Source organism: Electrophorus electricus, unplaced genomic scaffold, assembly GCF_041902795.1.
Source record: "Electrophorus electricus isolate QZ-2024a unplaced genomic scaffold, ASM4190279v1 Scaffold31, whole genome shotgun sequence".
Taxonomy (NCBI): domain Eukaryota; kingdom Metazoa; phylum Chordata; class Actinopteri; order Gymnotiformes; family Gymnotidae; genus Electrophorus; species Electrophorus electricus.
The window spans coordinates 1,752,306-1,765,570 of record NW_027658594.1 but is presented as its reverse complement, the minus strand read 5'-3'; the positions used below and the strand labels follow the sequence as shown (position 1 = coordinate 1,765,570).

The following is a 13,265-nucleotide window of genomic DNA, read 5'->3' as shown; positions in this document are numbered from 1 at the left end:
GGAGGTACTGGTGTCTATATTAGATGATTAAATACACAGCACCAGCAGTTCTGAATCTTTGTGTTAAATAATCTATGCTGATTGTCACGATCAGTCCCTTCCATGTTCCGTGTTTTCCATGTCTTGTGTTTTGTTCCGTTCCACGGTTTCATTTTGTCCTCACACTGATTGCGTACACCTGTCCCTCGTTTCTAGTTCATGTATTTAAACCCTGCTGTGTGCCTTGGTCGTGGCTGCCTGTACACGGGCATCTCGTCGTTCCCGGAAGAAGCAGGCTCACGTTTATTTTGATAACGACGAGATCCCAGGTAAGCGTCTACCCGTCTTGACCAACGCTGCAGGGGGGAGCGGCCTGCAGCGCAAGACGTGAAACCACGGAAAGAGGGAGTCCAGGAGGGTGGCCAATCTTGACATTATTACACTCAGGAATTAAAAAAAATATATTGTAGCATCCCATGAAATGTGATCTTTCACACATAATGAGAGAGGTTGGCAAAGAACTAAAACTCAATTAAATATATCAACTTCCCCTTAAGCCTCTCATATACTCCACATTTAGGAGCAAGCCTACTCCTACACAATAAGCAGTGCGGTATATGAAAAGAGTAGGCGTATCAAATAAACAGAGCAACATGGTTAAGGTCCAGCCAGATATGTAAATGTTTGCCAGAACATCCAGTGTGTGTCTGCCGTTCGGTCAAAACTGGATCAGTCCAGAGGCCGCCCCGTCAGATCTCTTTTGAACAAAACAGTGGTCGAAATGCTGTTGAGAACAGTTTTACAGTTACAACAACAGAAAAAAGACTCAAATATATGCTGGATGGTTTATTCATTAAGGGAGAAAGCTGTCTCTCTTGTGGAGGATTTGCCACAGAGACCTGGGCATGTGGTATGGTCTCTGCACGGTGCCGTCATTACGCTCCAGACCCTCCACTAGAGGAGACAGAAACATCACAGTGGAAATAAAAACAATATAGTCCTGATGATTGGCATATGTGTAGTAGCTTGAGAGTGAAATGTGTGTGTGAGTGTGTGTGAAGGATTACTCCATATATCCCTTTATGTGCTCGACTGTTTCATAAACGGAAGCGAATCCAGGGAGAGAGAAGTCTGGAGGAACGTCCTGCCAGTCAAAGCTAGGCAGACATCTCCCTAGTTCTGGGTGGAGGGAGAGACAGAAAATAATATGACTAACAATTAAACCTGCTGACTTATCACTGCAGGTATAAGTACTTTCCTGGTGGTTTGGTTATGTTTTGGTACATAGCATAGTCAAACTGTTACAAAACAGAATGGACAAATTAACAGGTAGTTGTGTAATCCTGCTGTCTTTACCTGGTTTACTTGGCGTGTAGAAATATGGACAAAGCTCTTGATTGAGGATGTCTTGGACACTCTGTAGTGGAAATGCATGTGAAAATCTCATTAACATGCAGAATGCTATGTATGCACAAATGCTATGTATGCGTGAGTGGCTAAGCCAATGCATGAATTACATGTACAAAGAGTTGCATATTGCAAAGACTTTTGATACGACAAATTCTGTTCTGTCAAGAGTGAGGTGAGGGTTTATTTCTCAGAGATGAAGCTGGTTACATTGCTTATTTGCAGTGTGAGGTTTTACCAATGTGGTTTGGGCGAGGTCAAGTCTAGGGTCACAATACTGCTGCTGAAAGAAGTCTTTAGGCAGGGCATTTGGGGCATACGCCTCTGGGGGCAACTTCCAGAACTCTGAAGGGCATTTTTTAACACAGACCTGCAAACCAACGCACAAACACACAGAGTGAAGGAGATCTTATTTGAGTAGCTAAACACAGTGTTGCTTTTTATATTTCTATCTACACTATTTACACATTGTTCATTGCATGATAGAGCAAAAGGCTCCCAAACCAAGCAGCAAAAGGAGACCCAAGCCCCCAGACTTACAAACTGGCATTCACATACTACATGCTAAACTGTTTTGTAATAAATGAGTCTCATGTGCATATTTCTAAAAGGCTACTGACATACGTGTTTGGTTTCTGTACAATGTCAACAGGACATTTGTGTGGAAATCTCACTTGAGTGGTTGGACACTGGAGACCCTCTAGAATGGCGTCCATTTCTGTCGTTGCTCTGGCACACTTCAGAAGGTCAAAGTAGAGGACGTTTGGTTTGTCACTGAAACACGAGAGGATGCAGGAAACAAATGCAGCTTGACACATGAATATTAGCCAATTAAATAAACAATTTTTATTCAATTTTTTGAGTATGTGTATCAGGATTCAGTGCTGGAGAGTCACACCACTACCCAGCTAAGTGTTCTTTCTTCGAGGGTGAATTGGACTGGGGTAACCAATAAACTCTGCAGTGTTGTGACACTCCTAGACCTGAGTTTGGACCCCTTGGTTTAGAGACAATCATTAAACACAAGTGATTTGATTGGTTCCACTTGTTGCTGTGCAGTGCCAATCATGAAAATCTTAAAGCTAAAGTCTAACCCATCTTGTCTTGTTGATGTTTCATGTTTCCACATGATTTGCACCTGCACAGCTCCATTGTAACCCTAGTCCGACTCACTAAAGTCCATTCGAAAGAATACTGACGGTGTTCCTTACATACTGGGTGTGCTGTTTTGGTATTCCTGTGAAGATATAAATACTTATCTAGTATGTGAGGGACTTACACATTGACTCCAGCTCCACAAAACATCCCAGTGGAGTTCTGGGGCAACACGACATGACGAGAGTCTCCAAGCAGCCACGCTGTGTTAGAACCTCCGTTAGAAGGATATCTCACAAGCCATACATGGGTAAAAGACCTTCCGCTTGAGCCCACAATAATAATGATTTTTTTTCCCCCATGAAAGTGTAGTTGGAAATGTTTCTTACCCAGGGAGCGAATAAGAATATAGGTGACAATGGCAGCCACAAAAATAATACAGCAGATAATGTCTGCACATCTCCTGAACAAAAACAAGAAATATTATTACACATTGCATGATTTAAATTATGTATTAAAGTTATTTAGCTAAGTGAAATAACTTTATAGTCTTAGTCTAGATCTATGGCCTTAGTATAGTTCTTGTATAGCGTTAATAACAGACATTCTGTGATCCATGATGTGTAGAGCTTTAAATGGTTTTTTAAAGTCGGCTGATGTGGAGGAGTAAATCGGAGGTATGGTCTCTGCACGGTGCCGTCGTTACGCTCCAGATCCTCCACTAGAGGAGACAGAAACATCATAGTGGAAATAAAACCAATATAGTCCTCATGATTGGCATATGTGTAGTAGCTTGAGAGTGAAATGTGAGCTAATAATGTTTTTTATAATTCTATTCTCCCTGAAATAAAGGGACGAGACCATACAAGCTTTCGACTGTGTGTGCCCAATGTCATTATGAACTGCTGGAATGAAGAGAGAGAGAGTGTGTGTGTGTGTGTGTGTGTGTGTGTGTGTGTGTGTGTGTGTGTGTGTGTGTGTGTGTGTGTGTGTGTGTGTGTGTGTGCAGCAGCTTCTTACAGAAGCATAGGAAAAGGGTGTCCACACACATGCTGTACACACTAAAGAAGCCCTGCGCGATGAAATAAGCTCCCACAATCACCGTCTAAAAAAACAGCCGTAGTAGATATACATGCTGGGCCTTCAGTATTATGAGAGGAACTGCTGTCCAGAATAAATGTGTAAATCATGGTTATTTACAAACAAAGTGACTTTACAATCACTGTCAATAAGCATTTTGGAATCTAAAAAAGAAAGAACCATTTCTTCAGTGTACTGAATATGCTGATGTTTTGTTCTCACACAGACGCAAGTGTCAGCACTTGAGCTTTTCTGAGGTTACAATACGTACAATAACGGGCAACCAGTAATAATGCAGCAGCTGAAGCTGGAAATTGTCATATGGCAGCCTGATTCTCCGAGAGAAGAAGAAGAAAGCCAGCAGACCTTACAGGGAATGTAGAAAAACCCTCAGAGTTACCTATTAAAGTGTGTTGCCATGTGCCATCATGGTCAGAATGTGATGAAGTGTAGTATGGGTAATATACACATGACTTCACTCTATATTTCTCACCTACAAATCCGACCACTAGCACCTTGCAGGAAAACAGCAGCGTGTCTGTAACACAGTCCAACACCACCACCCTGTGGACAGAGGGACATGGTCAAGGACAACGTGCTAAATATGAGCTAGAACAACCAGACACAAAAATGACTGATCAAAATAGCTAATGTCAACAAATATGTATACAAATTAAAGTCATATTCATATGAATATGTAATGATAAATTCCAACATTTAATATTTTTGCCTTAAAAAATGGAAATGGAAGTAATTTGTTCCACAACAGTAACATTACATCATTTATATACACACAAACCCAGATTGTGTTTTAGACTAAAATGTAATTCATGATAAGTAGAATCTTTACATTGCAACTCTCTTCTTTACCTTTTAAACACATTGAAACAGCATTGTAATCGCCCAACAACACTGTTTCAGGGTAAGAGATTTTGTTTTAGACTAAAATGTAATGCATTATAAATGGTATCTTTACATTGCTACTCTGTTCTTTACCTTTTAAACACATTGAAACAGCATTGTAATCGCCCTAAACACTGTTTCAAGGCAAGAGTTTGTGTTTTAGACTAAAATGTAATGCATTATAAATGGAATCTTTACATTGCTACTCTGTTCTTTACCTTTTAAACATATTGAAACAGCATTGTAATCGCCCTAAACACTGTTTCAGGGCAAGAGATTGTGTTAAAGACTAAAATGTAATGCATTATAAATGGTATCTTTACATTGCTACTCTGTTCTTTACCTTTTAAATACATTGAAACATTTTTCATCAGCTTACACTAATGGTCTTTGTAATGATGAGCATTAATGATTAGAGGGGGTATCTCCCTCAATTATAGAGTGGATGAACTCTTGTTATGCAATTGATTAATTGACAGAGGTGCTGCAAGTTCAGGAGCCTCTCAGTTGGAAAGGTGTAGGAAATACTGCAGTCAGCAAGGTATCAGCAAGCACTTAGAGTGCCAGAGAGTCTAAGAATAGAAGCTGTTTTTTTCTTGGCCTTCTGTTTTTCAGTGTGGCAGCATCGCTGAAAGGTCAAGATGTTGTTTTAGCACACAGAACCACCTTTGAGTAACGCAAGACAAAGAACTTGTCTTTTCTGAGAAGCGTGTAAAGAGAAAGCAATCACTTGCTAAAGCCTGCCCAAAAAACAATGGCATCGATCAGGGCTCTGCTCTGCTTCAGACAGAAATATTCAAAATTAAAACTAAAACAGCAGTAGATGTTTTAAAAAAAATCAAAGCTCTGTGATTTAGCTAATTTAGCTAATTGATGGTTATTATGGCACATCACATTCAGCCTCAAAGAACAAACAATCTCTCTCGTTCATTTGGTTAGTAGTCCTGTTTTCATCTTTCCATAATGGTATATTCTCTTGCCCTTCAGATTCCTTCAGTGGGATCTCCCACTCCAAGAAGGTTAAATTTGAGAATCCTGCGCGGGGCGGGAGCCCTGGCCCTCGGATCCGGGGTTCAATTCAATCGATGGCTTACCTGCCATGGTCTTTTCCCCCTCTGGAGCCTCGGACGAGGCTTCGTCGTCGTCTTCCTCCTCTTCCAGCTGGCAGGGCGGAGACGAGGCATTGACCTCGCGGCGTGCTGACGGCTATCAGAAGCGGGGCAGCCTCAAGAGGAAGAGAGAGGAGGCACACAGCAGCAACAGTGTACAGATCCTGGAGGAGCTCTCCTCCCCTGAGTTGTCCAAGCGTGTGGCCAGGGGCAGCGATTGCGAGTACCAACTGGTGCAGAACGAGATCCTCCGCTCCGTCTCCAACAGCTACGAGGTTTTGGAGTCCCTGGGCCGTGGAACCTTTGGCCAGGTCGCCAAGTGCTGGAAGCGGGGCACCAGTGAAGTAGTCGCAATCAAGATCCTGAAAAGTCATCCGTCCTATGCTCGACAGGGCCAGAACGAGGTGGGAAAGTTGTGCCTGCTTTAAATGAGCTATTGATATGGCCTAGAATCAGCTGTAGCCCTGATTCTGTTATTGTTTGTTTCAGTTTTTACAACATATGTTCTGTTGGTGTCAGATGTGCTAACGCACACTGTGGAATTTGTATACAGCCAGGGTAGCACAGAAATACTTGTTTGGCACACTAGTTCTAATTTTCACTAGTTCAGTAGGAACTAGTTCGGATAACACACGGACAGCTTGAAGCTTACTCTAAAAAGAAGATTTAGCTTCAGTTGTGTAAGCCATACCTGTTTGGATGTGCATTAAAAATGTTATTGTTATGAAAGAGCATTAATCTGCATTGTTTGAGTACCAAAAGCAAGTTCATGGGTTCATTTCCAAGGGACCACTTCCATAATTGCATCTCCCAAATCCTGTAGAAGTGAATGGTTGAAGGGAAGTACACAAAGTGCTTGATGCTATTGAAAATAAGTAGGCTATTTGTCAGCAGTATCAAACTTTGAAGCTGTGACCACGTAGCTTCGGCTTAACGCGTATTCCGTCTTCCCTCCTTTGCTCCTCCTCAGGTGAGCATCCTGAGCCGGCTGAGCAGGGAGAACGCCGACGAGTTCAACTTCGTGCGCGCGTACGACTGCTTCCAGCACAAGAAGCACATATGCCTGGTGTTCGAGATGCTGGGGCAGAGCCTCTACGACTTCCTCAAGCGCAGCAAGTTCAGCCCACTGCTGCTGAAATGCATCCGGCCCGTGCTGCAACAGGTCGCCAAAGCGCTCATGAAACTGAAGAGCCTGGGCTTGATCCACACCGACCTCAAGCCCGACAACATCATGCTGGTGGACCCCGTCAGGCAGCCGTACCGCGTCAAGGTCATCGACTTCGGCTCAGCTAGCCACTTCTCCAAGGCCCCCAGCTACCTGCAGTCCAGATACTACCGGTGAGGGACACGTGCTGAGGCGTGTTAGAAATAAGTGTGCACTTGTTGCACTCGAGTGTGCTTTAGAGTAGAGCTGCATGTTGTGGACAGTTGTAATAACCCTGCTACACATTAAAAGCCTATGATGAGCATTACAGTTAACTGGAGCACGATTGATTTATAAGTGGTTTATTTTTATTGGGTCATGTGAGTGCTGTTATTTAGCAAAAACACCTAATGAACCGTCTTCGGTGTCTGAGATTAGTTAGGATGCGCTGAACTGCAGGCTTTGGTAATATCAGTATTTAGCGAGTCTGTACAAAACCGCTATTACATTGTAGCTACACTGTTAATTAACAGTGTAATATACTGAGTAACGGGTGTTTAACTGCATTGGTACTCTGTATTTACTTAATGCAAAACAGAACATTATTGTAGTGTTGGTGCATTGTAGTGTTGGTTCCATGTTACACTAGAATAGTGGGTGTGTAATGTCTAGGAACACAAACACCCCCCCACGGAATTATCAGCCGAGGCTGATTTCATGATGGCGATCTCTGTGTTTTTGGTCCAGATCGCCTGAGATCATCCTGGGTCTCCCATTCTGTGAGGCCATCGATATGTGGTCCCTGGGCTGTGTCATTGCTGAGCTGTTCCTGGGCTGGCCCCTGTATCCCGGAGCCTCCGAATATGATCAGGTAAGCACATGGTCCTTTGAGCTGTGCCTTAACGCCCGTACAGCATCAGTGGTGCAGACCTGTAGTGGTTTTGTGGCTGTAGTGATATGTGTGTGTGTGTGTGTGTGTGTGTGTGTGTGTGTGTGTGTGTGTGTTTGTGTGTGTATAGTTTGACCTTTTAGCTGCTTTGTCGGCCCGCTCATTTTTAGGATTAATATAAATGAGTTTCTATGGCCTGTTTTTTTAGACATGCACTTTGAAAATGAAAGGATTAACTCAAAATAAAGTCATAATCCTTTTGCCGTATGGTGTCTCTGCAGATCCGTTACATCTCCGAGACGCAGGGCCTACCAGCAGAGTGCATGTTGAGCGCAGCGACCAAGACGCACTACTATTTCTACTGCTACCCCCTGTGGAGACTCAAGGTTTGCCTGTCTTCAAATGCCAAATGCCATGTGTTTTTTATAAGGGACGTAACTTAATGACTTCATGTAACTTAATGGTGGAGCTGAATGGTTTGTTTTTTCTTTCCTTTCTCCAGACACCTTCGGAGCATGAGGCGGAGCGTGGCATCAAGTCCAAAGAGACTCGGAAGTACATTTTAAACTGCCTTGACGACATGATGCAGGTTATTTGGGCTTTTGTGCGCGTAACTATACGCATTTCTTTTAGTGTTGCGATGTGAAATTGAAGAACGTGACAAAGGGCTCCCGCAGCTCACATTATAGAGCAGGTAGAACAAGGTGCTAGCTGAAAGGTCGAGCGTTTCTGCTGTCATAATGAGTAGCGCATGTAAGTCGCTCTGGAGAACGGCATCTGCGAAGGGCAGAGCAGTGCGTAGAAATTTGCTGCAGAACTTCGTTCGTATTGGGTGCATTGCCGCCCTCTGCTGGTGAATAATATGACTCACCCATGGGTCTCTCTCGCAGGTCAATATGACCAGTCTGAAAGGCACCGACGTCTTGGCGGAGAAGGCCGACCGGCGGGAGTTCATCGACCTACTAAAGAAGATGCTCAGGCTAGACGCTCACAAAAGGATCACGCCAGTGAAGACCCTGAACCACCCGTTTCTGACCATGACCCACCTCCTCCACTTCCCTCAGAGTGCACAGTGAGTTGCTCCAGGCCTTCCAATCTACATGTCAGTGTTTCAAAAACATTTTAAGGAACACCGTGTTAATTTAGAAATCCAAATAGCATCAGAGTTTCTCTGCTAGTACTGTAACCCCCCCCCACCTGTGTGTGTGTGTGTGTGTGTGTGTGTGTGTGTGTGTGTGTGTGTGTGTGTGTGTGTGTGTGTGTGTGTGTGTGTCTCTCGCTGCAGTGTGAAATCTTGCTTGCAGAACATGGAGATCTGCAAGCGGCAGTGCACAGGCTTCGACAGCAGCAAGACCCTGTTTGATGGTAAATCTGATGCCCACTTTGGTGCTTCTTTTAAATGTTACATTAGGGTTGGCTTTTTGTTTGTTTGTTATTCTTCAAGTAGATTTAAAACATCACCAAACTGGCCTCCGATTCCACCTATAAAAGAAGACAAAAATGGTTTCAAATGCAAGTGTTCTACCAAATCATGTTACTGCTCAAATGTGATCCACAAATGGTGAATCAGGTTGTTGCCTAGTATTCGAGTAGCCGATAAAGAGGCCCCTCTACCGTAGTTCAAAACGAAATTCCGTTGAATCCAAACTTCATTGTGTAATTGTTGATCATTGTAGCTGAGGTTTTTGTGTCTCTCGTTCTATAAGACCAACACTATGCTTTCTTCTATGGTTCTTGTATGTGTATTTGTGGAAAATTCAATTCTACTTGTGTTTTTGCAGTACACAGTACTTAAGCAGACCGAGAACTCTTCTTGGTTTTTCAAGGGTTGCGACTTGTGCAATATTCAGCACATTTAAATAAATGTTTCTTTCTTTTCCTAGACGTTTTCCAAACACTTGATTCTTTATGACATTATGAAAATTTCTTTCTTTCCTCGAGTACAAACTCGAGTCCATCATTCATTGGCTGATATGTTACTATCATACATGTATACATGCAGACTCAAGCAAGGAGTTTGTAATGGTGGTACAACTGTGTTCAGGTCATTTGATACTTTTTATTGATAAAGATGTTCTTTTCCAGACTCAGTAGGGTTTTGTTGTTTTGTTTTGTTTTGTTTTTTGTACCTCTATGAACATTATTGAATAATATGCCTTATAAGGGAATCTCTAATTAAGAGAATCATGTGTTTACATTTGGAATAAATTACATTCTGATAATACCCTAGCACCTGAGTCATACACGTTTTCTTTAATGAAAGGGGTTCAAACCTCTCCTGTACACCAAAGCATCCCAAGCCAAGTCTTGGAGGATTTGTCTGTCAGTCATTAAAATATCAGTTCACAGAAAGATGGATGAAACATGTTTTACTTTGATGAACTTTTTTACCTTGGAGTACTTTGTTTGGTGTGAGAAGCTGTAAATGTGTCCAGTCCTTAAAGCATTATTCTGATTTTTCTTGTCCCCTCCATCATTTTCATGCTCTCCTTGTAAGGGCTGTGAAGATGCTCAGCAGAAAATGAGCTGCTCAGCTGCAGAAGAGCACTTCAGCCTACATTTCAAGCCAATTCAAATTTGAACTCCTACACTGTCTTCTCATGTCCATTTCTTTTTGAATGTCAGTTAGGACATCAAGATGAATTAAGCACACTAAGCCCAATACTAAGAGACTGGTAGAGTGGATGAGCCACAGAGCAGGACACAGCACTATTTTTGCTTCAGCCAGTGCTAACTTGATGCAGTCTTGCTGCTTGGGGATTTTGCAGGCTTTGACTTCTTGGGTGTGTGATGAGGATTTTGCTTAAATTAAACGCCTCATAAACACGTATGACCAACCTGTGCCTATGCTCTACCAGGACCTCATCGCGTACTTCTCTTTCAGTAACTCGGAGCCTGTGTTTTTTTGTTTTGCTATTTCTGACATGATTGGGCAACATTTTCCTTTTAATGTATATGTGGAATCCACAAAAAATATACCCACTTAAGTGTGCTTCAGCATAAATAAGCAGACACTGCAGTTTGGATTATTTCTAGGGAAACAGGAAAATATAGTATCTTTAATTCGCTGCATAACAGTTTACATTAATTATTAATCATTCGTATGTGTTGACAGTTGCAATAAACAGATTAAGAAAACATGCCGTGAAAATGCTGCCGTGTCCGTATTATAACAGAAATAATGCAGCTTCACTGAGCAGATCATCCATAAAACTTGCTCTATATGGATTTTATGAATAGTATGTTAATTTTGTTTAAAAAGACGATGAGGCCTAATGGGAAAGGCTAAAGTGTCAAGTCGGACTTGAATTCAACGACTCAGGTAACATTGGGCTCTCTAGCTAGGTTAGCTAGCAGACAAGCTGTCTATTTGAGATGGTTAACTTAGCTAGTTCACACATTACTTATGCACATCTCTTGCGGTAACAGACTCTAATTTTCATGGCGATGGAGCACGTTAGTTAACTAGCAGATTAACTGCCAACTATTTACTGTAGCTGCGATTAACGTTATTATCTAGCATTGGCTCGCTAACCGTCGGATTGCTCTAAAAGAGCTGTGACAGCTGCATGTCAGTCCTCGGTCGCTGAACTGTCTTCATGTCTAAGCACGGATACCTGTCGATAATGGGATCATTTGGGGGAGAATGAAGTGTGAACTAGCTAGGATAATTAGCTACTATGGCTAGGTACCTGTCCGCCAACGATGTGGCAAATTTAAAATACTGCAGTTCTTTCGTATAAAGGGAAGCTTAAAATTGTGTGACATGTGACCTTTTATCTTGGCTGCTGGCTAGCTATTGTAATTAAGTTGAATTTCAGCTTGGACACCTTTATAGTAATTGATGGTTATTATGACACATCATATTCAGCCTTAAAGAACAATCTCTCTCATTCGTTTGGTTAGTGGTCAGTTTTCATCTTTCGCTAAAGTTATATTCTCTTCCCCTTCAGTTTCTTCCAGTGGGATCTCCCTCTCCAAGAAGGTCAAATTTGAGAATCACGCGTCTGGCGGGAGCCCTGGCCCTCGGGTTCGGGCGGGGTCGCCCTGGCCCTCGGATTCAGGGTTCAACTTGTTCTATGGTTCACCTGGCCTGGTCTTTTCCACCTCTGTAGGCTGTGACTTGGGTAATATTCAACACATTTTTAAAAATGTTTGACAGTTGCAATCAACAGATTAAGAACACATTTTGCAGGTTAATTACTATAGTGGTTGTGTTTTTTAAAATCTACTTCTATTTTAGCTTTAATTTTGAATAAAGCCCATAACTAGATCTGCATGGCTTGCGGCTATTGTAATCAAGCTGAAATTGAGCAGAGCTAAATTATTTAAATAAAGCGCTTTCAGGGTGATGTGGAGGCAAAACAACATGGAAGATTGTGATTTACATCCGCTTGATTTTCTTGAGCCTTCTTTCTGCAAGATTAAGGGTGGGAAAATCAACAGAGAGTAAGTGATGAATTTAACTAGCTGGCATTAGATAAATCACAGAATTGTGGCTGTGTTTTTTAAAATCTACTTCTGTTTTAGTTTTAATTTTGAATAAAGCCCATAACTAGATCTGCATGGCTTGGGGCTGTTGTAATCAAGTTGAATTTCAGCTTGGACACCAGTATAGTAATTGAAGGTTATTATGGCACATCCCATTCAGCCTCGAAAAACAAACAGTCTCATTTATTTGATTCGTGTTCGTTTTTTCATCTTTCCCGAAAGGTATGGCATCGCAGCTCCAGGCATCCTCTTCCGCTTCAGTTACCTCTAGTGGGCTCGTCTGCTTCAAGAGGGTCAAATTCTAGCGTCATGCGTCTGGCGGGAGCCCTGGCCCTCGGGTTCGGGCGGGGTCGCCCTGGCCCTCGGATTCAGGGTTCAACTTGTTCTATGGTTCACCTGGCCTGGTCTTTTCCACCTCTGTAGGCTGTGAGTGGGTAATATTCAACACATTTTTAAAAAATGTTTGACAGTTGCAATCAACAGATTAAGAACACATTTTGCAGGTTAATTACTATAGCTAGCTACCTATCCACTAACGATGTGGCAAATATAAAATATTGCAGATTTTCCATATAAAGGGCAGGTTAAAATTTGTGACCTTGTATTTGATCTTGTCTACTGGCTAGCTAATAACACGTGCACTTGGACTTTCCACTTTTAGATGCTACACCTGCCTGTTATTATTACCTTACTGCCAAGTCATGAAGAATCCATAGAGTAGTAAATTGATATTCTGTGGGAATCTTCTCATACCTGTCGATACAGCACAGCTAGATTATTTAAATAAAGCGCTTTCAGGGTGATGTGGAGGCAAAACAACATGGAAGATTGTGATTTACATCCGCTTGATTTTCTTGAGCCTTCTTTCTGCAAGATTAAGGGTGGGAAAATCAAGAGAGTAAGTTATGAAGTTAACTAGCTGGCATTAGATAAATCACAGAATTGTGGTTGTGTTTTTTAAAATCTACTTCTGTTTTAGTTTTAATTTTGAATAAAGCCCATAACTAGATCTGCATGGCTTGCGGCTGTTGTAATCAAGTTGAATTTCAGCTTGGACACCAATATAGTAATTGAAGGTTATTATGGCACATCCCATTCAGCCTCGAAGAACAAACAGTCTCATTTATTTGATTCGTGTTCCTTTTTTCATCTTTCCCTAAAGGTATGG

The 13,265-nt window shown here is 42.1% G+C and overlaps 1 protein-coding gene across 1 annotated transcript in view; it reads left to right on the top strand.

The window, feature by feature from the left end:
• LOC145655658 (homeodomain-interacting protein kinase 2-like) overlaps positions 1-12,368 on the top strand; it is a 149,721-nt gene extending 137,353 nt beyond the window's left edge. The window contains exons 2-9 of the mRNA XM_081709153.1: positions 5,626-5,977; positions 6,544-6,911; positions 7,465-7,588; positions 7,888-7,992; positions 8,109-8,195; positions 8,497-8,678; positions 8,892-8,971; positions 12,334-12,368. Coding sequence (XP_081565279.1) covers positions 5,626-5,977; positions 6,544-6,911; positions 7,465-7,588; positions 7,888-7,992; positions 8,109-8,195; positions 8,497-8,678; positions 8,892-8,971; positions 12,334-12,368 — 1,333 coding nt within the window. The remainder of the gene's footprint in view (positions 1-5,625; positions 5,978-6,543; positions 6,912-7,464; positions 7,589-7,887; positions 7,993-8,108; positions 8,196-8,496; positions 8,679-8,891; positions 8,972-12,333) is intronic.
• Positions 12,369-13,265: the final 897 nt, after the last annotated feature.